General features: G+C 42.5%; 1 protein-coding gene across 2 annotated transcripts in view; it reads left to right on the top strand.

The window, feature by feature from the left end:
- The window catches only part of ADAMTS14 (ADAM metallopeptidase with thrombospondin type 1 motif 14), a 622,677-nt gene that overhangs the window by 414,095 nt on the left and 184,050 nt on the right, over positions 1-24,532 (top strand). For both annotated transcript variants that reach the window (XM_069610499.1, XM_069610498.1), the window contains exons 11-12: positions 4,835-4,983; positions 12,096-12,271. In XM_069610499.1, coding sequence (XP_069466600.1) covers positions 4,835-4,983; positions 12,096-12,271 — 325 coding nt within the window. The remainder of the gene's footprint in view (positions 1-4,834; positions 4,984-12,095; positions 12,272-24,532) is intronic.

The raw sequence follows: 24,532 nt of genomic DNA, 5'->3' as shown, positions 1-24,532 counted from the left end.
TTCCCCTGGCCCTGTCCACCTGGTCTTCACTTGCACTGTCCTTCTCACAGGCCCTATTCCCTGTTTCCTGTGCTTCACCCTCCTTCCCTCCCACTGCACTTCTCGTTACTGCAGGCCCTCTTCCCTGTTTCCTGTGCTTCGCCCTCCTTCCCTCCCCCTGCACTTCTCGTTACTGCACTCGCACAATCTGAACGTCACAAGACCTAGTAAGATCGCTACCTTTTGTCTCCCCTGTTCCCCTACCCTCTTGCCTTGTTGTGCCTAGAAATACTTGTGTGTAGGCGCATTATAAGTAACCAATAAATGAAAAAAAGAAATTGGAAACCACTGGCTGGACAATGATATCCATAGGTGATGTTGGGATGAATAGCCTGGTTTCATAGTCTCCTAGAATGTGAGGTGGTCCTAAAAAATCACAGATAAGAACGAGAAGAGAACTCCGATCGTAGCAATTTCTGATTGAAAAGAAACACTGCCCAGGCAGAATTTTGAGGATCATGGTCTCACCATCCAAATTTGGGGCATCTCAGAAAGTAATTGGACAGTTCAGAATGTAAGGAAATTTGCCAGTTCTCATTCGGGAGATAGTTTCAGTCTACGTCAAAGAGCTATTCGCACTCATTGAATCAAAATATAGTTTGCCAGCAGTGACAGTATTTTGATTGCACCAAGTCAAAAGAAATTCCTCCCACCAAGAAAGAATGGAGCAGATGTTTGTCTCTCAACAATGCAGGTTTTGTACAAAGCTATACTTGAGACCTGGGTGGAAATGTTGTCAGCGAAAAAACAAGTCCATGTGCAGCCCCCACCCCTATCTCTTGTTGAGAGGGCCTATTCAGTATCCTCTTTGGGTGGAAGGTTGTGAATATCATGATGCCCTCAAACCAGGTGGGTCTTGGTTAGTCAATTGATGCCATCCTTGCTAATACATCACCTATGGCAGGGTTCTGCAAACTTTTGCTCTCCAGATATTTAGGACTCCAATTACCCTTATATGTGGCTATTGACTATGCTAGTTAGGGATGATGGGAGTCGTAGTCCAAAACATCTGCAGAGCCAACTGCTGCAGACCCCTCACCTATTGAAAGATCGGCGTGAGGCAGGTCTTGATATGGGTGGATTTTCACCTGCCACTTCTCATTCTCTAATATCAAAATGGTTGAAAGAGCGTACAGAACCAGGGTGATATGCTGTACATCACTTGGCGCAAGCCCCATGCAAATGTGCTCTTCATCACCTGCTGAGGCCAAGTGGGGATCTTGCCGAGGGTGTGCGGCCAGTGGAGACCTCCTGGCCACACTTCTCACTGGTGGCAACCATGGTAACTGCCTTGTTTACATTTGCAACTATTTCTATGGATGGGTTATGCATTACAATGCGGAAACATTACAAGGAGCTCAAAGCATTGGCGTTTTCTATCTCACATTGGTACACCTCCCCAGCCTCGTCTTGTGAGTGATATTTAGCACTTTTTTACAGGAAGATATGCCTGCCCCTATACATTTAGAATATCATTAAAAGCCAAATATCTCACAGTTAATCACAGACAACTTTACATTACGCTCTGCACCGCTCTTCCTTCATCATTAGCTAGAAAGCCGACCCCAACATCCACCTTGCCTCTCCCCTGTCAAGTTTCCAAATTGCGATTGAAAATAGATATTCTCTTTCGTTGACTTTCACGCTGAGTTTTGTGGCTTTTCGCACTCGAGTTCAAAAGCCTCTGACAATAGAACGTTCTTTTATCTTGCTGACCTTGGCCCTCTTTATCCGTAGGTCAGGGAAGGGGTTTGACACATCTGGACAGTAAGTATGTTTGTAGCTGGGTGGACACTACCACCTATTTATGTAAAATGGATCCCCAATCTTCTCTTAATTGTCTTTTGTGACTGTGAGTTTACGTGGGTGGTTGTCGAGGGTGGGGGGATGGGATTGATCCCATTTTCAATTTTAGGTTGTGAAAGTGTATTTCCTTAATGCACTGGGGAGTCTCTAGTTGCACTCCCTGGGTTGTAGGTTGGCAACTGCTATGGGTTATGTATCTTCTTCAGACTTTTCACATCACACATTGACATCATTGTCTGGCCTGCTGTGTAGTGGCTGCTATTATTCCTACCGTGTATTAGGAGACATTCGTAAATTTAAAAGACTGCTGTCATCGATTTGACCTGATGTCTTTCTCGACCTCAACACTGGCCTTTCCTTTTAGGGACAGAGTTTTGGGCTGGGGCATATGATTGCTCGGGATTTTAGTAGCCCAATAGTTTCTGCCAGTGCTTAAAAGATGAAATGTCAGCATTGATTTGGGTTGCTTTCCTTTGTGATGTTGACTCTGTCATAATGTACTGACTAAAGCCACTGGCTGCCATGTTTTTATTTGTGTCCTTAAGGTATGGTTCCAGCACTAGGCACCAAGCAAAAATTCCCAATCGGTCATGCAATCTCCATAATTTGTTCTTCAAATAGGGATGTCGATTCCCATTTTATTATTATGAGTTTGGATTGGGAGACTTGTAAGTATGGCCCTTCCTCATAGATCTTTAGGAGGACTGACTGGAATCCTGGAATCCCCAGGAATTAACCCTCTATCCCATTGCTCCATTGCATGTGGAACCTGTGCTGGGCTATCAGTGGCACATAAGCACAATGGTGGCAGGGAGTTGACTGCGATGCTGGTAGAGCCATGCACAGAATGTTTAGGCTTGTCTTCCTCTATTTCCCACAGTTGTTATCCAGCAAAAACTCCTCTCAAAAATATTTGTAACAAAATCTGGGAATACCATGAGAGCTACCCACGTGTTGCTTCTTTTATTCCCTCCCCAACCTGCCCTCCCTTTTTTCCCTTTGAGTTTTATCCAGTTTATCACCTGTGTTCCGCTATTTCCCTTTTTGAAATCAGTGATTTTATATTGTACTGCCATTTTTCCAAACTTTCCTAGGAAGTGTTTAGATCAGCTTTAATGATTTGAGCTTGATAGGCACTTTCTCATTGATCTTGCTGTAGATCTGGACCTGTGCCTTTGCGCCTGTGACTGGAGTGCGATAGTCAGGAGAGTCTTTTGTAACTGAGTGAGGTCATTTGTAACTGAGTGAGGTAGGAAATCATGGTGATAAGGTGAACTTTGGTAGAGAGAGGAAATGGGAAGGGCTAGAGACAAGAGAGGAAAGGAGAAAGGGGTACATGTGACAGGGATGTTGGGTTTTTAGCAGAACCAGGTAAGTACAATTTGAAGACCCAGTAGATTGGGAAGCTGTGATATTTGATTGAAAACTGGGTTAAAGGGTGCATTGCCTGGCATTCCAAGGAGCTCATCATGCTCTCAGTACTCTTAGTTTGAGTTCTGCTCTGTTTGAGTTACAGTGCACAGCTTATTACCCAGCTAAGCTGTATCATGAGCTGCATAACCCTGGAAGAACGATAGATACTGTATCAACTTGTGTACAATTCCCCATCCACCTCTATGCTTCAGGTGTTCTAAAGTCTTCTACCTGTCTCTGTCACATTATGTTCACAGTCACTGAAAGGTGAACCAATGTGTGCCGCAGGATGCTGCTGCACCTCTCACCACTGAGTCCCTTTGCACTCTCGCCACGTTGCAGTTGGGTACTCAGAGCATCTCCTCGCCTTGTTGTCTTTCCCTCTGGGTGGTGCAAATGATGTCATACTGGAGCCAGCATCCTGTCTGTAACTCAAAATGTCTTTAATTTAACATTCTAATTTGGCAACCGCAACATAATACAAGACGTACAAGGCCACACTTCTGATCCTAATAACCCTTCCTGTTCTGTGGAGAATTAAAAAGCAAATAGCCAATAACCTCACGTTAAATAAAAGCAAAACCAAGCTTATGATCGTGGGCACCACAAACTACCTTGCCAGTTTGGATAAATCATTTAGGCTAGGCCTAGTTGACATTTCTCCCCAACCTAAATTCAAAATATTAGGTGTTGTTCTGGAGCAATCCCTCAACATGAGAGCCCACGTTAGTAGTGTCATCTCTGCCTCCACTTACTAAGTAAAACTCCTGAACCACTCAAGACCTTTCATTTCACAGGCAAATGCCGAGACCATCGCAAGAGCCATAGTTGGGGCGAAGATCGATTACTGTGGCAGCCTCCTGGCTGTATTGGGAAAAAGCGACCTTAATAGACTTCAAGTAGTCCAGAACGGAGTGGTTCGGATCGTCTTGGGACTGGCACGTCATGACCAAGTATCAGCTGCCCGACGCTCCTTACACTGGCTGCCGATCGAAGCCTGAGCTAGATTTAGAATTCTCCCAATTCTCTTTAAATGCAGGCATGACAAAATGCCCAAATACCTGCTGGATCAAATCCTTGACAAATCTAACTCCAGGATCCATAGGTCCAGTAACCAGAATTTGTTATCTCGACCACGCTGCAAACTTAAGAAGGTGGTGAGAATGGGGCTTTTTATATTGCAGCTCCTAAACTCTGGAACTTGCTTCCATCCATGCTTCGTCAGCAACCCTCGGTCACTTCCTTTAAGAAGACCCTCAAGACCCATCTCTTCTACTAAGTGATCATTCTTGTACTCTCTTAGGCTGACCTGGCACTTCCACATCCTAATGTACTGACCTCCTTCCTCTCTTTGCTCCATCGTTTTTCCTTTATGTTTTATGTTCTTTGTTAGTCATGTCTCGCGCCCTCACGCCCCAGGGTTCATGGCTGCGTGTTATAAGTTGAATAAAGTAAAACTAAAGTAAAAAATGCCTTGCTATGATTTTCAGTGTGAAATATCAGCAGTGTGTAACTAAACTTTGTATGATGTTTCCATTTCCCAACACCCATTTGATGTTCCCTCCTTCTGTTTTAGTGGTGTTTTAAAGGTCACTGCATCTGGAAGACCCCTGAGCAGCCCTACAGCCAGGACGGGAGCTGGAGTTCCTGGTCTAGATTCGGTTCTTGCTCCAGGACATGCGGTGGTGGCGTACGCTCACGCAGCAGACAATGTAATAACCCGCCGTAAGTACTCAATAACCCTTCTGCTTTCATTTCGCAGAAGAGAAAGAAGGGAACAAAAGTTTAAAAAATAAGACCTTTAAAATAATCTTCAATAACTAAATCAAAATACGGTAGTGTTTAAAAGCACAAATAAGCAAGTTACCAACAGAGAATCCTATCTTTTGAAAGGACATCTATAAATGTCTAATCGCAAAGTTTAGAGTCTGTCTGCAATACAGAGACTATTGAAAGCTAGATCTGTCCCTATGGTTTCCAGAAACATCTTTTCTGGAAACGTAAAGATGGGCAATTTTCAAGAGAGTGTGTTCATGATGCTTGATCTTATTCTGTGATGCACCCAGTAAAGACATACATTTAGAATAGTTTACTTTAAGAAAAAAGGATTGTTAATAAAATGTAAATGTATATGATCTTCTTTGGTAGAGCTACAGTGTTGAGAACTGTCTGTGATATTCAGATACTAATATGCTGCATTTCTTGTACCGTGGTACTTTACTATTCAATATTTTCTTTTGGGTAGTCCCAGTTTTGATATGCATTTGTAAATTAGATATTTAGTGTTGCTGTGATTCTGGAATAGGTGATGGACAAATCAAATCCAAATTAAAAAGAAATACTTCAGGTGAATCCTGCTGTATCGTTCTTGGCAGTGAAACCTGAGGGTCATCAGAAAATCCTTTGAACCCTGAGGCAAGAAGATGAGACAAAACAATTATCATGAGGCATATTGAACTAAACATACATAAAGGCACCAGTGAAAGAGAGTAGTCTCCTAATTTGCCAATTATCAAATGTATGCTGCTGCTAAGACCATTGATCCACCACAAACCTGACCCCTATAACAGAATGGCAGTTTATCACTGCCTATTTCACGATTGTGGCATATGTGTCTGCCCACAGACAGGATACTAATCTAACCCATATTTATTTGCCAGTATATCGAATCAATGACAGTGCATGCTATAAAACACTCCACCTTAAATTCCTACACTTCTTTGGCACGAAAATAAAGCAAAAACAGCACTTGACCTCAGATTACATCTGGTCCAACACTATTCATCTTGACCCTATACTTATCAATCCACTACTTTCTCTGTTCCTTTCATATATTCTTCATTAGCAAAATAATGAAGTTCTATAATTAAATTCAACTCCCGTGCTGTCGACCTCAGCTCTACCAACATCCCAGAGAATGGTATATCAAGGCTTGCGGGGCTTCCTTCACCACTTACTACCCAGTATCTCCGGTACTATTCCAATGAAACAATGGGGGTCATTACGAGTCGGGCGGTAAGGGATACCGGGCACCGGTAAGGAATCCGGTGTCGGTAATCCCTTACCGCCCGATTCCGAGGTCCCTTGCAGGGAACCGTAAGGAACTTGTGGTCTGCCCACACGTCCCTTACGGGTCCCGCTAAGGGACCAGGGCGCTAATAACAGGCTTGCCATTCGCGAGCCTGTTATTAGCACCCTCCCCATTCCCATTGAGCCCTATGGGGGCTCAAATGGGAATGGGGAATGGTTTGTTCAATGGGGACTTACCGGTCCCGCCAGGGTCGGACTGCACCGGTAAGTCCCCATTGAACAAGACCGGACTTGGACACGGTATGGGAGGCAGCCATGGTGCTATTAGAACCATGGCTACCGCCCATCTCGTAATGAGGCCCAATGTATCATATCCCCCTGCCTAAAAATCATTTCTAAATCCCATAATGCCTGGAAATCTCAATTTTGATCAAACCTACCATTCCATGGTGAGATCAGTTACTAACCAATAAAATGGTGCCTTCATAAAAAAATAAAATATTATGTGACTGCCATTCTGGTTTCTAATTCCGACAGAGTGCATAAACCCATGCTCCTTGTAATAAAATCTATCTAAGGTTTGTGTATTGCCTATTTGATTGGTTTGTATGGTACAGAGACATTATGCTAATCTAAAACCCCACACTCTGGGACAAGAAATATGCATTTTTAATCTAGATGTTTTGCTTTATTGAAAATAATAAATCAAGGAAGTAAAGATGATCCCCTAATATACAACACTGGGGAAGTCTCCCACAACATTTAACTGCATATAAGCTGATTGTCTACAGAAAGGAAAATGAAAACTGCCTACAGTTGTCTTACTAATGTTTTCATTCCAATTTACACACATATATATGTATATATATAATCAAATGTAACTGATTATTCTAGACAAAATGGAAGCTTCTGTTACCTCACAGTATAGACATAGATTGACATTGAATTGTGGGATTCAAAAAGGTTGATTCACACAATCTACAATAGGACTTAATAGTTGTTTACCTGAACCCAATCTCTCCCTTAATCAAAAAAGTGAAGCAGTTCTCAGAATCAAGTTGGAAACAATATACTTAGTTTTATCTGGAACCATTGATCAATGTTGGCATACGAAAAAAATGTTGATTTAACATTTGGTTTTCTTATTCTTGGGTGGATTTCAATCTAAAATATTGGGCGCTATCTGTGACAAATTATTAGTTCCTCGGTTGGGCATACATAAAAAAATGTTTTTGTAGGGTTTGACTAGGTTAACATGATTTTAAATGCTTGGGAACAGGAATTCTGTTTCTTTTGGAAATGCCGTGACAGTGGCCCCTAACTCTCTTACTATTCTCTAGGAATTTGGCTCACCCTTTCAACACCCCGGATCAATGTGACTGTTAAGGAATAGATTTCAATTACTTTATTGATTATGCCAGGCACCAATCACAAAGGCTTCTCATTCAACTTTTCAATTGTGGATATTTGAGGCCGCAGGTGATCCCCAGTTACTGAATGAGGGCATCTTTAAGATTAACTAACCAGGGTTTCAATGTTTAGCATTCAATTATTCACCTTGTACTTTATTCCCCCTTTCAGTGACATAGTGTGTAAGCAGTGCTCCCACTAAATAATTTTAATTGCTATCTGAGCTTTATGTAATTCTTGGGACATTTGTCTATATGCACTGAGATCCTTGTACTCACTTTTGGTTTGTGTTTCCAAAAGCCCAAGACAGGCAGATATGTTAACCAGCTTCAGGCAGGGCAGCCAGGCAAGCTCTTCAATTCAGTCTTCCCACCTGCTCCCAAAATCTATATCAGGTAATCTGGTTCTGTCTTGGGAAACACCTAAGCATTCAGTTCCATCTAGAAAAAGGCCCTCCTAAGGAGGTGTCTCATTAGCTACTTCAATTTGACAACTGAAATCTGAATGTCTGCTGCCAGACAGTCTCTCTTCCTGTCCTGCTTTCTCAAAACTCTCCTCTCTTTTTATATGTTTGAGTTTAAATGCCCAGAACACTCCACCCATTCAGCATGATTTGACAAAAACATTTGTGGATTGGAGAGATTCCCTTCACTTAAACACACCATAGTGCCCTCCTCCTCACTTTCAATGGTACACTGAATTTTCTTTGTTGTAAGGGGATGTGTTAGCTATGAATTAGTCCTCCACTCTGGAAACTGAAATCAAAACTTGGTTGGAATATGTATTTGCCTTATAATTCCTCGCATAGACATGTGATATTGATGATAATTATATATTCAGTTTTGAAAGAATAATCTGAATATAGAAACTTTTTTAGTTTAGTATCTCTGAATGCCTAACATATTTATCAAAATATCCAAATGTATGCATAATTCATACAATTTTATATATTTTATATGCATTGGAGTTCTGTTTTCCACTGAATTCAGATCTATGTTTATGTTTCAAATCAAATAGTTCTGAAGTTATAGCCTAAAATGCGTTTCCCCCACTTGTCACTTTAAACACATTATTTCGTGCCGCACATTTATTGTACAATTTACCTTGAACTACATGTGTTGCTTGACCCATGTATCAACATAACCATCAGATGTCTTAAAACAAAAGACCCTTTTATCAGGCTGCTTTAATGAACCATATACATTCTTTATGAGACCATATTTCTCTGTTAGGTCTGAGGTTAGTTTCTGTGTAGACATCTGACTTTTTGAGGTCACAATTACTGACTGACAATGCATTCATAAATCTTTTTTTTCAGGGTGGGCTTTCAGATAAACTTATTAAATTAAGACTATGGATTAGGGGTTCAGATGCAAAATACCTCACATTTATATGTACTTCTATGTGATTTGGGAAGAAGGGGCTTTGTCCTTGGCAAGCACAGATGTGAAATTTACTCTCTTCAAAGTCATTGATAATGGACTGGTGCATTCCTCATTCAACAAACAGATGAAACTCGTGTAAACATAGAGTTTGCGTGATCTATAATTAATAGCTTGTTTTTATCGAATGCTAAAGCTGCCTGAGATATAGTATGTCCCGTATTACAGAAATGTGCTTTTTACATTGTTTCTGCACATAATAGTATTCAAATAACAGATGTTTCTATTAGCAGACATTATATGTCTGCTGCGATGTTTTATGAATATTCTAAAGTGGCATTTATAGAACATTAACATTCAAGCTACATAGATTAGTATGTTCCTCATGCAACATGGCAACACATATGGAGAGGCAAAGTTTAAGTTATTTTTTTCAGTTTCATAAAATCCTACAACATACCATGTTTTCTAAATATTCTGCTTCATCTGTTTCACATGAATAACTTAATATTTCAATGTGAATCCAATCTGAATTTTCAGTGTTTACATTATTTAATGGAGAGCGATACATTTAATCGAATTTTAATCGAATCTTGGATGTACTACTTGCAAAATATGAGTCTTATCGGGTAGCCAAACCCATCCTTCTTGACCTCTCAACTGATTTTGACACTTTAGACTATGCAATGTTTCTTGACCTTTTAAATGGAGAAATTTAGAGCACTGTGAAGCAAGTCATTTGAATTGACAATTATGTTGAAAAGACAATTGAGGCTCATTGAAAAGAGAGTTGAGACCTAATTCCATACACAAGATGTATTTATCAAGAATCTATTTATTAAGGATTGTATTGGCAAGAATGCAGTGTCTATTTTTCTGTATAAAAACTATTGTATACAAACACGTTGTTTCATATTGATAACTGACCTACATGCAGAGGCATGCCATAAAAAGGTATCTTCGTAAATTAAACATAGTAGAAATGTCCATGTACCACTACAAGAAAAATATGATGAATGCCTAGAAATTCTATATTACATTACAATTATTCTGCCACTTTTTTGACTGATGTAATCAGATTGAATTACCAAAAAGGGATTGATGGTTCTAGATTTGATTGAAATTAGACCTGGAACCTTACCAAGTCAAATCCTGGAGGACTAAAATGGGAGATTAAAGGTTAGTTTAACGTTCTTAATTACCTTATCTCCAGAGGGTCTCTTTCAAATCCTCTTTAAAGCCAGCTCAAACTACATCCTAAGTGTGAATTCAGAGAATTCAGATCACTAGAGTTTTCTACCATCCTCCACCACCTGAGCATCCTTAGGTCATACAATATCATCATTTTCAGGAACAGTTGGGCCACAGGCCACTTTCAACTTCCACTCCTGGCACAGCTTTTGATGGAACCTTTATAATATGCAAAGAGAACAGAACAAATTCTAAATTAAATTCACAGGAAAAGAACATACAGTTATCCTCTCAGAACACAAAAGTTTAAATATCACAATTAACTACTTCCTGTTTTGGATTCTTTTATGCCTCATGTTGGTTGTGCAATACTAGGTTAATTTGTTATGTCTTATGTGTATACTTTTTTGTTTTACGTTATTGTCATCTATGTATAGACCTGGTTTTAGGGTTGTTCTATGAACACATTATTTGTTTTAACAACAATATCTGATGTATATTTCTAATAAGATATGATATTTTTGTATCTTTGAGACTTTTGTGTTCTGAGGCGACAAATGTATATTCTTTTCCTGTGAATTTGATTTAGAATTTGTTCTGTTATCTTTGCATATTATAAAGGTTTTGTCCTAATGACCCTACGTGGTAGAGACCAGTAGGGTTTTGCCATAGACCCTCTGTAGGGGTCAGTGTTTTGTTCAAAGGTACACCATCTTATGCTTGGTACAGCTTTAGATGGATCCTCGTAATTTTAGGGTGATATTTAGTTTGCCATTGCTAGCCTCTTTGTACCCCTTGTCTCTGGCCTTTTGACTGGCACCTGCTTCACCACTTCTGGAGCACATTTCTGGCTCAGTTCTTTAGTGCTCCTCTACACCCCTTTCTCCTTGCATTCCTCTTCTAATAGTGCTTCTCCGCCTCCCTTCACACTCTCTTCCTTTCACCTCTCGCCATGTTCATTATCCAACTACGATCTCACACATTGATGTCCTGGTTGGCTACCTTTTTTGCCCTGTAGCTACTTTGATTAGGCTCGTGAGCCTCAAACATGTGGCAGCATTGTGGCAATCAGGAGCACCAATTCCTCATGTAAAATCTCTTGGTCTGCAGCACGGACCATGGTTCCACATACCAATGGTACTCAAAGGTGATCCATAATCTTGAGTCAGGCGGTCTCATTGCAATGTGCTTCTCCATGTAAGAACTTTACTATTTGGCTGTTTGGACCACAAGCTCCCCTACCCAAGCATGGTGGAAGCCTTTTGATGTCCTGCAAAAATGATTTACATGCACCTGTCACCCACTGGTATTTGTCTCCTTATTCATGCATTACGCCCGACCTTTCAGACCTACTATGTCTCTCTCTCTCTCTCTTCCAAATGAATTCTATACTTCTTTCTAATGGTAATGGTGACTCTTCCTGATAGCTCTGTGTAATAAACCATATGAGGCTAGGATTGGGTATAGTCCCAAGAGATCATCTGCGTAGTGCCTCCAGGCCCTATACTGTCGAGCGAGTTGCCCCAGCACAAAAGACGTTCTGCAAAAAAACTGAGTTTGCAACAATCTGTAACCCGAACCAATAGTTGCATTTTGGCAGCAGAAATTTTAATAAGCTCGTACTTGGTGAAGGCCTCTTTAGCAGTATGAGTATATCCATAGATGAGAACCTGTTCTAATCTTCTGCCTCTCTATTAGATCACTTTGATCCAATTAGATGTGTTGTGAAAAGCCCCATTTTCTGCAACTAGGAGTTGGTAATAGATGAGCCTGTTGCCTCTTCATTTAATCCTCGTTCCCTCTCTTCCTTGGATTGATTTTTAGACCTGCCTATGGAGGACGGGAGTGCCCAGGATCCACCTATGAGTACCAGATATGCAATAGTGAAGAATGCCGTGGGCCATTTGAGGATTTCCGGGCACAGCAGTGTTCTCAGCGCAACTCTTACTACACCCACCAGAACGCCAAGCACACGTGGCTTCCCTACGAACACCATGATGGTGAGGACAGGTCATCAGTGGGGGTGGAGGGGATCATTTTGGATTGCAATCGTTTTTTAAGGCCAGGTAAATTTACACTTTATTGTTTTAAAAATCTCATGATAAATAATTCGGATTTGCTAGCATGTTTCTAAAGGTAAATTGTTTGCCAATATATATGAAGAAAAAATTACTACTTATGGACGAATCATGTAATTCATTCATGTTTCCGACAACATCTTCAGTACAAAATGAACGGGGAAAAAAGCTGCTTTGATAAACATCTGTTTAATGAATGTGTTTTAGATACTTGTTGATATATGCACCAATCACCACTGGTCCCCGTCAATGATGTTTGAAAAACAAATGGATTTGTTCTGTCATGTGAGTGGGGTATAGTCTTGCTTTGTAACCTATGGAAAAACGGAATTTCAAATCATTTTTCAAAAAGTAATCAGAAGTCTTTTATACATTGGTGATTGTTATACATTTGCACCTGGGGAACGGCGCTCAGCCAATCGTGTGCCTTGAGTAGCGGGGGAGAAGTCACACTCTCCACCTGCTGCTTCTAGCCACCCAAAGCCCATCTCTGGGAAGTGCCACCTTTCCTCCTTTTTTTGCAAGTGGGGAGGAAACGAGGAACATGTCCAACCCCTTGAAACAAACCATATCCCTTCCCTACCCGCCCCTCTCTCCCGTTCACTTACCTGCTGGATGGCAATTGTACCTTGTTGAATTGGAGACTCATCTTGCATACAAAGTTACCCCATCCAGTTACACACCCACATCAGATCAAGCTTGAGGACACTTAGCTTGGGCGCTTTGAAACAGAATTGACTTGCTGTATAAGCACCTAACAAATGCACATTAAATAAATAAATAAAGGGCCCTATTATGAGTATGGTGGTCAGAGCAGAAAAGTGGTATTTGAATACCTTCTATTTTGCAACCTATCCAATGCAATATCTAGTCATTGTGGATTCTGAAGATCCTGAGCATAATTTTAGAGGGTCACATTGAGAATGAGTGATAGTCTTTCTTATGAGGCTACACCCTTCATAGAGTAGCCATGGTTAGCTACATGCATATAGTTTTGAATATGGCCAAATTTGTTGTTACTATCTGGCTAAGTGCACTGTCCTAGATACATATAATTGAGCTAAGCCAGGGTTGCTCAGCTCCAGGCCTTGAGTGCCAGAATCCTGATGGGATTTCAGGATATCCCTTGTTAACATTCATGAGAACAAATCTGCTTACATTTAGAATCATTGTGTGCAAATTTAACTCATGAATATTAATGAGGGGTAACCTGAACATCTGACATGTTTCCAGCCATCGAGGTGTGTTGGACAATTCTGAGCTAAATCAACTGCTTAATAAGGTGTTTATGCTGATGGCAGTCAGAACTCTGGCCCTCTTCAATATTTTCTATTATGAAGGAATGGTACACCCTCAAATCGGATAGGAAAAAGCAGGGAACAATTTGGCACTATTGCCTCCTTTGATTTCATATGAAGACTATTGGGTCTTAAATCGTCTCCTTAAGCAACACATTATCGCCATACTTTTAATGAGGCCCACGGAAACATAAGTGGGTGAGCACTGAAAAGCTCTTATGGTGACACTGACACCCAGAAAGATCCTCACTCACAATTTTTGTTACAGGAAAAATCTGTATGCGCTAAGTTCACTAACTGTGCAAGCAGTGACAGGCTGTCAACTTTGGCAAAGTTATAAGTGGTATCTTAAAGTTAATACTTACAATGGATAAAGAATACCACCTTGCATAACAGCTGTGTCCATCATGAATACCACCCACTACACTGGAAGACAAAAAGATGTAACAACAAAAGTTGTTGAACTGAATGCATAACAATGCTACAGCAAAGACAAAGAAAGAGTGGTGCTTATGGGGACACAAGGGAAAACAGAAGCAAACATACAACTTCAAAGTACAGACACAATAAACAGCGAGGAACCAAGCCTGCCGAAGCAAGGAAAAACCAAAAAGAAGTCGTTATCACTCTTCCAATGCTCGCGGGGAAGGGAAACGAAGGATAAGGAAACTCCACTAGAAGGGTTTACAGTCAAGAAAATTGCATGGTTCAAGAAACAGATGTTCAATACTGAAGAGGTTGAGGTCAGACCACAAGTGGGTGCAGCGAAGCAGAGCTGAATCAGAGACAGGGAGCACTGTACCGAGTGCTGCCGCAGGGAACTCAAATGTTGCTTAAGTGTGTAATGTCACAAAGCAAGAAAACACCGAAGAGCAAAGAAAACTTCATCAATTATTTGGGAAAAAGAAGGAGGAAAAAGGAATTAGGAACAAATATGTCAGTCACATAAGGAGCACTGATTTAATGACTAATGTTATAAAGAAGGAATCTGATACTTTAATTACTGATTATCACGTGCGTCAGGTGTGCTCAGTGCTAGCCAGTCACAGATATTCTCCTTAGTCCACTGTGGTAACAAAGCATGCTTGCTTTCACAATCCCAAAATGAGACTAGATTGGAAGATATATTCTAAAAGCAAATCCAGAGCTTTGAAATCACCAGTCATAAACTACAAGACCTTCAAACAAGGTACAATGGAATTAACTACGGTGTTGTGTAGAAGACTGAAGGTAGCCAATTGTGACACATGACACTTTTGACCCAGTAAGTTCACGTCCCTCTAGTTTCTAAATTGCCACTGGCAGGGGAGTTGCTAGGTCTGGAAAAGACCCGGGGCTAAGCTGATGTTGGAACTGTTGGGACTGGGGGCTAGCTAGTCTTTTGGCTGTAGCTCCTGAGATTCTATCCGGGGCTACAACCAAAAGATCAGGGGCTATAGCCCCCTTAGCCCCCCCCTAGCAACGCCCCTGGCCACTGGAAAATGAGCTTGCTAGTTTTGCAATGCCTCCAGGAAATTCTTATTCCAAATGACCACATCTCCAGAAGACTGTCCCATGACGCATTTGCATTGCTCAAGAACACTGCTCATGCCACTTTTGAACTATGCAGAGGATATTGCTCCATGTCCTGTGAAAGGTACAGTGAGCTAAAGTGTAGCTGCGAACCCTCGAGTGGGTACCATCCCAAAGAACAGGTCATTTAGCCATGTTCGTTCTCGCAGAGGAGCGCCTATGGACTATTTTTGAACTTTCACATATACCCAGAACATTCCTTCAGCTTAAAAGACACACAGTATTGCTAATCACTGTGACCACGCCCTCTGCCATTTATAAGAGGGTGCTCTGACAACAGAGAGAACCGCAGTGAAATGCAGCAGGAGTGGTCAGGTGAACCCGCGAAGAGCCACCTAAGGTCGCCCCCAACCACACCACACTCAACAACTACACCTTCCCCAGACCTTCCCCACACAAGAATCCCTGAGATGGAATGTATTCACAATATAAGTAAGCGCACTGTGCGTGTGCATGTAGCATGCACATGTATGTAACAAGCTCATCGTGCAAGTAAGCCCAATGCACCAATGTGATATGCACATAACCTAAAAGAACCCAATGCACGCATGCACATAAAAGCACTGGAAGAGGAGTAACCATAACCCATGCAGTATATAAGAAGCACAGACATCACTGTGAATGATAGCTTTTTTTCTTTTTTTTAATTGGCTTGATATGGTTATACAATATGGATAACCTTTTGCCATTTATCAAAACACATATTAAAACTTACATTTCATTTTTTGCTTTTTAGTTTCTGCTTTTCTGTGTCTCTTATCGTGCATCTTTCCTGCAGCGCCAAGATACCCCCGTGTCTAAGCTGCGCTCTATAAATTCAAAATTCCTTTTATTTATATAGCACCCAAATCCCTGAGGTATCTAGGCGCTTATACTTAAGATACCCCCGTGTCTGAGCTGTGCTCTATACATTCCAAATCCATTCATCACTATCGAGAAATGCAAATGGAAAAAACAAACACTAAACCAACACGCAATGCCCTATGTTGGTGAGTTCACATATTCCACACAACCCAACCGCCTCTTAGAAAGAATAGTACAACTCTGCTTTTCTAGATTTTTTCCTATTCCTATTGGAGGCACCATGCAGTTTGACACCCTTGGGTCTCTATCTATGCAAATACAAGTGCATGCACCCATACAGAATGCAAGTCACCAAACACATTATTCTTGGAAAGTGCACACAATAGTGATGTTAAATATGCACATGTGGAATACTTGGAATAAAGAATTCCTAACATGCAATCTACTCAGGACATACATCAGCACACTGCTTCTAGAATAAAAGCGAGCACAACATGAACAAGCATACAATATGCTCAGAATGTAAGAAGGAATGTAAACAGGCATACAATGCACTTGGAACATGGGCAACCACTATATGCACATACAATACGCATGGAATATAAATGATCGCTCACAACCGACCCAGAATAATGCAAATGGAAAGCAACACAATAATTGCATACAATAAAGGCTCACAATATGATCAAGTACAATCTACACAGGCAAAATTCATGGAATGTAGTCAGCGCACACAATATGCTCGAAATGTGCACATGCAGAGTGCTATGCAAAGCACACATGCAATGAGCTAAGCAAAAACAATGCACTTGGAAAATCCATATTGTACTTGAAAGCAACATTTGGACATGTTGCTTTATTGTATCACCTGAAACTCTCATTTCATTGGCAAATTTCACTAGTTATTGGGCCATAAAATATTCCTGATAGACAGGTGTTTAGGCGGACAAGCTTTTGTCTATCGTTTTGCCACTAGCTGTCTCGTTGTCATACAAAAGGAGTGGGGAGCACCTGCACAAGCATGTTTTGTTCACAAGGCTCACAGGTGAGCCATGCCAGGCACATGAGCTATATGCACCGCATAGCCACAGAATTTGTGGAGTAAAGGTTAGAACACTCGCTCGAGAGTGCTGGGTGAGAGCCTCATCAATGATGCTCTCTTTTATTTATTTCAGACATTTAATGACAGCTCGTGGTTATGGGTCTGTTTTTAATCTTGGATGTTATTAATGATTAATCTTCCATGGTAGTATTTGAAATGTTATTTCCCATGATTAAACTCTAGGTCACTGATTCTCTCCTTTAATTATTTTTAGTCTGGTCATTTAATTGGTTCAGCCCACATAAATCCATTATCAATAAACATCTACAGTATAAGACAATACATGCTTAATACTTGGCATGCATATTCGGGGAGAACCAAGTTGGCCTAGATGAATAGGTTGACTCAGGAGAATATAATTATTATTTTAAATTCAATGTGTCCCTCAGGTAATGCTTCATAAGCAATAAAACCATTCTGTGCATGAAATGTGTATATTTCAGAAGCCCAGTTCCCTTTGGTTAATCAGTTGTATGCAACCAATTTGTTTATGGGGGAAGAAATCAGCAGAAACATTATTTCACAGTAGTCAGTTAAGTCTATATGAAGCAATATGTGGCAGCGGCTGCAACATGGCTAGGGGCTACTCATGTGTCCTTCTCTCACAGATGTACTACAGTAGTATGTGCTTTAATTTACTCAGCACATTCTTTCTGGGACTTGTAGTCTGTGGTCACTTCAATTGACAGCAAGTAATATCACCTCCAAATCTGCTAATTTTCAATAATTAATCATAATATGAACTGTGACGAAGTCCCCTGACTCTGCTTGGAAGCCCACATTTGGCTGGTAAATGGGGCTTGGCTGCATACCTGAGTCCCCAACTGTGTCTTTGCACTAAGATAGTGGGCAGTCACAAGAATGTTCCCTCCTCTACCAACCGTATAGAGGGTCTGGGAAAGTCACAGGGACATGCCAAGCTCCAACCATCCTTCCCGTATGCATACCCACCAAAGTGTAGTCAAATGAACACTTACACACCCATTGCTCATGCTGACTTACAGGTTCATGAAGGAAACTGTCACAGGAGCTCCCACACTAACCCTACCCCCACTATGAACCACCACTGTGAGGGACGGAGGGAGGGAGAGAGGGAGAGAGGGAGACAGAGAGAGAGAGAGAGAGAGAGAGAGAGAGAGAGAGAGAGAGAGAAAGAGAGAGATAGGGAGAGAGAGAGGGAGAGAGAGAGAGAGAGAGAGATAGAGAGAGAAAGAGAGAGAGAGCGACATGGATATCTAACCCATAAAGATACTGCTTCCCATCAGAGGAACACAACCGGAGAGCCTTTACGGCATCACAGCCAGACCCAAACATCTATCGTAGGGAGTGAAGCCTCTCCCTCTAAGAAAATAAAAACACTGTGGTGCCACTTCAGAGTTAACCATAGCAGAGAAATCTATTTTCCCCTCAGCATTGGTGCCGGAGAAACTCTCTCATTGTGACTCACATGCACAGATGTACTGCAGTTACAAAGTCACACTTAAACAAGAAAGAAATGATCTGCATGGAGGGAAAAACCACAGAACCAAACAATCCTCATTCTCTGAGCGATCTCATATTTAGCAATCCCCTGTGGACAAGGTAGCCAAAATGCTCTAGGCACTTTCCCATGCTTATTGGTGAATGTGCAAAACAGCTGGACATTGTGCCAAGAGAACATGTGGACCAAGACTCACACAGTCAATAACAGCACGGCTTCCAAAGGATGGAGGACAACTCCTTACCCAACCGTAGCCTATTTGAATCCAAGATGGCGGCAGGGCTTCACGTAATCTCAGGTTTGTCTCCTTACATGCTACATGACCAACTACCCATAACCCAATCACAAAATTGCATCTTCCTCAATACACAGGTATCCTCAATATAACTGAGCACCACCCATGGGGAGAGGAATTTTTCTATAAAAAGCAGCCAGACCAGTCTAGCAGTGTGCATTGTTTGAATAGAAGTTAGAGGGAGGGGCTGGGCAGTGAGTGGTGAGAAAGAGGAAAACTGAGAGGAGAGCAGGAGAAGAGAACTGGCGGAGGGAGGGAGAGTCTGGAGGAGGAAGAATTAAGAGAGTGCTGTCATGACAGGGTTATCAGGGTGAGAAGACATGTTGGGGAGTGGAGGTGGCAGATCATCCAAATAATAGAGAAAGCTGGAAGGAGATTGGAGACGGAGAACCTTACCATCAGGAGATGGAAGGGAAGAGATTTTGAAGATGTCGAAGAGGCAGACCATCAGATCGAAAGAGGGAGATTTGTGGGCAGGTGGAAAACGATATGCCGTCAGGAGGCCATCACACAGGAGGGAGAAGGAGGTTAAATCCCTTCATATCTGTGGCATAAACAATAGAGCTCGATGGGGGCATGTCATCAATACACCAGAGGAGGTGGGAGGAGACGGGAGAGGGAGGCTCCCGTCGACCAGGCCATTCCAGAGCTGAACATAGAGGATGTTTTTGGAGGATTATGTTGGAAGTGGGAAAAAGAAGTAAGGAAGCACAAGGGTGAGTAGAGCAGGAGTGAATCGAATCTCTGACCCATGCAAGAATGGAAGGGATGCCAGGGCCAACAACCAAAATTCTGAAGTAAAATGTGTAGATAAAGTAAGAGCTTAAAATTAACCACAATCAGATCCATTGAAGAATGTGGCCAAGCAACTCTGTGAAGCCCGACTGCTTTTTTCTAGACCTGTCTTATCCCTATGCCGGCTAATCATTTTCCTATGCCTTTCTAGTAAATCTACTCACAGGGCCATCTTGGAATGTTGACTGTCAACTCAGAATAAGCTATACTGGATCAAATAGAGCCTGTCCTTTTGCTCGGGCTCCATATGGGCCACATTGATCACCCTCTCCTCAATCTTTCTTTCCTTTGCACTCTCCCTCCACCTACGTCGCATCTTTTAGATCCTGACAGCAACCAATGATGGTATGAGAGTTGTACTGTGTAAGGGCAGCAACATCAGAAGAAATGTGTAGATTTTCTTGAGTTTGGTCACTTTGGTCGACCAATGGTCTTTAACCAATGTTTATTTGTGGAGGCAATTAGCAAATAACACTATTTAACCATGGTCAATTGAGTTTCTATACGCAAAATACTTTTTGCATTGATTTCCTAGCAGATGCGGGCTTTATTTTTTGGTTTAATCAACTCCTGCGATTTGATAGAGTGTACCGAAATGTGTGCCTAGGGCCATCTTACCTGTCTGGTACACCACACCATGTAGCCTGCATAAGCATTTCAAGTGGGGTCATTGTTTAATAGCATCCTCTTTGGTCTCATTAAAGTTATTCCTCGCTAGCCAGGGAAGTCATTGTGCATTTCAAGTCAGGGAAAAGGTCAGTAGAGCAACAGTCCTAACATGACTAAGACCCAGAGGCATAATCGTTGTAGCATGTATCATCACCAGGGTCTTGCTGGACAACATGTTAGATTCCTCACCTGGGAATCTAGCAGCTGCAGGAGCTGTGGCTTCATTCCTCCCCATCAATGATCGCAATTTAGACATTTTGCTCCTTGTTATTAATGATATAATAAGTAGTTGTGGGGTATAAACAAGAATTTGCTTTTTAAGTATGTCCGTATTATTCATCAGATGTCTGGCCATGAATAGCATTTAAATAGATCTAGGATTGGGGACTATTGCAGTGAATGCTGCTATTATTTTTTATTAGAGTTAACACTCAGTTTGAAATAGCTACATAAAACAAATAGAATCAGACTTGGGCAGTGTGTTGGTAGTCCAAAGGAACTAGCTAATGCCTAACTCATACATTTACTCAATAACTAGTTCAATCTAATCTCTCCTAGGCGACCAATGCCCATAGGGAACTGCCCAGTGAGTTAAAATGAGGCTTTCAAATGTAAATTTGAGTATACGTTGTGAGAAACGTGAGGGTGTTTTCACTCCTAAACTCCTTGGATCCTCTGCGCAGGTGGCTAGGGAAAGGCCATCGCTTTTGGATCCTGACACTTGGGGTCGGAGATGCGAGGGAGGATCACCTGGGTTGGAGGATGCTTGAGGGTTGAGAGTGGGGTGACCTCAGGCAAGGCATGGTATCCCCCTTTTCCTAGTGATGAACAACCTAATCCTCCCCTGACCTTTATGGGTTATTTCAAGTCAGCTCGCCTCAATTCACCATATGGAACACTTGGCAGTACTGAGATGAGGAAGTGGCAACTGAGAGTAATGAACACTTGGTTTGAGCCAGCAAGTGCTCTGGTCTGGACTTTAAACTGCAGGACAACACAGTAGAGGGGCCCTCACAGAAAGACAGGAGAGTTGCAGCCTGAAGAGTCCAGATATGGAGCAGGCACTTTCTAACAACAGAAACAATCCCTATGGACCTCATGGAGCTAAACAATGCTCCCAGTTCAGGGACAGTGAAACACATGGCCATGATCTGCAGGTATGTGCACTACAGCTGTAGAGATGTAGGGGCTGCCTGTAGTCACAGAATCAAGGGGAGGGATCACCACATGCAGTTCCATCTGGCTGTGGAGCTTAGAGCTTTTTTACCTTGCAGGAGGATCAGGAGTCTAGTAGGGTCCTAGTCGAAGCCTTACTTCTAAGTGCACAGGAACGCTTCCAGGCAGTCAACTAACAGCTGCATGGGGTCTCAACAGGTATACACACACAAAGGGGTGGGGCGTTAACCCCAACCCACAAATCACATACCATGGTCTATTAAAACAGGGACTTCCCAATCAGTGAATAGACGCCTCACTACTACTTTCATGAGCACCAGGATAGGCACAGACAAGTACATGGATTGGATTGTCTGAAGAATGCCAGCGGGTGAAGAATCAGTATCATTCAACCAGATTGCTCCGTGCCCTGGTCACCTGGATGCCCTCTGAACTCGGGCCCAAGCCCCTGCATGTCCAGTTGCCCTTGCACTTCCTCCGGGCTCCCTCAGCACTTAAGGGTCTGTACCTGCAACCCTACAGTCTCTTCTCTCTGCACTTACGAGTCACCGCTGGCTGCACTTGTTGAGTTACATGAACTTTTCCCTTCCCCTTGCCCCTGGAACTTCTCTCCTTCCCTCTTCCCCGCACTTGCGTAATCTGAATGACACACGGCCTAGTAAGATTGTTGTTTTGTCCTCCCTTTGTTTCCCCCTCCTTGTCTTGTCGCCACCTAGAAACACTTGTGTACAGGCGGATTATAAATGCCATATCATATCAATATACATGTTTCACAAGAACAAATATAATTGACATAGGGCCTCATTACGAGCATGCCGGCCTGGTAACAGCGGTGCCGGTAAGCCTACCGTCGCCGTTGTTACCGGACCAGCACACTACGAGTCTGCGGCGGCTGGCAGACTTTCGGGGAGGCACCAGCACCGTGAAAGTGCCTCAGTGTTCCCCATTCCCATGGGACTCAAATGGGAATGGGGAATACCATTTTTCCGGCACCTGACTTTCCAGACCGGCGGAGTTAGAATCCCTGATGTTACCGGCAAGCCAGGCGCCAGAAAAATTCACGAGTCCGGAGGCAGCCTGCTGGTTTTACAGGCACGGCTACAGCCGGACTCATAATGAGGCCCATAATCTCCATAAAAAGAATAGGTGTGTTAATGCATTTTAATAATGGACACTAGCCTCATGGGACAAGCTGCCAGGCACACTATGAGGCACGTTTGGACTTCCTGTGCTCTTGTAGCCATATGGGCTAATAAGGCAGCACAATAAATATCTAGAGCTGCATCCCCAAGTGAGGTTTTGGTTTAAATAATATGGGGGAGAATTAGAGGTCTTTTAAGTAGCCAGCAGAAATGTGGGGTCTCACTTAGCATCTGGTTAAGAGGTACAGTTATATCTTGTGCAATTATTCATGATACTATTACTTTCTTTTAATTATAAGCCATTTTAGGACACAGCAGTTATGGAGAGGATCAAACACAGCTCGAAGTCGGGTGTCCATTCCTCTACACTGCCAATGCTGTGTTTGAAGCTATTACTCATGTATAGTAGAAGCACAGAAAGGTTCATCACTTTGCACTGGAATCCATCGTGTGCATCCTATGGATTGCCTTCATTGCAGATCTTTAGATTTTGTTTTTGGCAAAAAAACTTGGACATGGTAGTGCAATTTACGTCTAGCGCCTCACATTAGAGAGTTGGGGTGTGCAGATATTTTGGTTTGAGATGTATCAATGGTGGAGCGAGTAAAGAAATTAAATGTATGCGAGGCGGCTCACCGAGGTGCAGGGTAACGTTTTGCGAGAAAAGGTACATTGAGTTTCGCTGATGTTCCAACTGTTCTGCACTGTTTATTTTGTAGACATCAATGCTCTGGAAGTGTAGTGTGAGTTAAGGTTTAACGTCTAGTATAATGTCTTTGGGCCTCATTACAACTCTGGCGGTAGCCGTGCCCTTATTAAGGGCACGGCTACCGTCAGAGTTGCATTTTTTCCGGCACCCGCGAATGGGCAAGAACCGGGTCATGCCGAGCTCGGTGGACCCGGTAATTGCCCATTTTCAGGTGCCGGAATCAAGTGCCTCCCGATCCCCATTCTGCCCCATAGGGCTGAATGGGGATGGGGACGTCGGATGCACCGGCACATTCAGAGTTGTGTCGGTGCATCCGACGTGCTCTGCTCGCGGGTGCTGTTACACCCGCCAGGAAAAACCTGGCGGGTGAAACGGCACTCGCGAGCAGAGCACATAGTAGTTCCCGGACTGCCATGGTTGTTATGAATGGGAATGGGGAACACTGAGGCACTTTCACGGTGCTGGTGCCTCCGTGAAAGTCTGCCAGCCGCCGCAGACTCGTAGTGTGCTGGTCCCTTTGTATTTAGGAAATACCCCATTTGGCCTCATTCTAAGTTTGCCGGTCCGTAACAATGGTACCATTAAGCTTGGTACTGTGTTACCGGACCGGCAAACTATGAGTTATGCTCACGGGTGACTTCCCGCACGCCAGGTCTGACCTGGTGGGCATACCGGCACCCGCGAGCAGAGCATGTTGGATGCACCAGCACCATTGAATAATGGTGCTGGTGCACCCGACCTCCCCATTCCCATTGAGCCCTATGGGTCTCAAATGGGAATGGGGAGCATTTTTTTCTAGCGCCTGCGAATGGGCAATTACGGGGTCCAGCGGGGCCGTAATGACCCGGTAATTGCCCATTCGCGGGCGCTGGAAAAAAATTATATTGACAGCAGTTATGCCGGTTTTAGCGGCACGGCTACCGCCGGTCTCATAATAAGGCACTGTGTTTGTATCTTAAATGTTGCATTCCAAATATCTATAGACTTTACTTAATGTAATACTTGGACAGAGTGCTTGCACCTTAACATTGGCATTCACATTTGTACACTTCCCCTTTTTACAAGGAGTAACCTTTTATTTAAAAAAATAAAAATGAACTATGTATTTCCCTGTGACATTTTTTTTTAAAGAGTAATGGTT

Source organism: Ambystoma mexicanum, chromosome 8 (genome assembly GCF_040938575.1).
Source record: "Ambystoma mexicanum isolate Mex_15411 chromosome 8, UKY_AmexF1_1, whole genome shotgun sequence".
In the NCBI taxonomy this organism is placed as follows: Eukaryota; Metazoa; Chordata; class Amphibia; order Caudata; family Ambystomatidae; genus Ambystoma; species Ambystoma mexicanum.
This window is presented reverse-complemented; position numbering and strand designations above follow the sequence as displayed.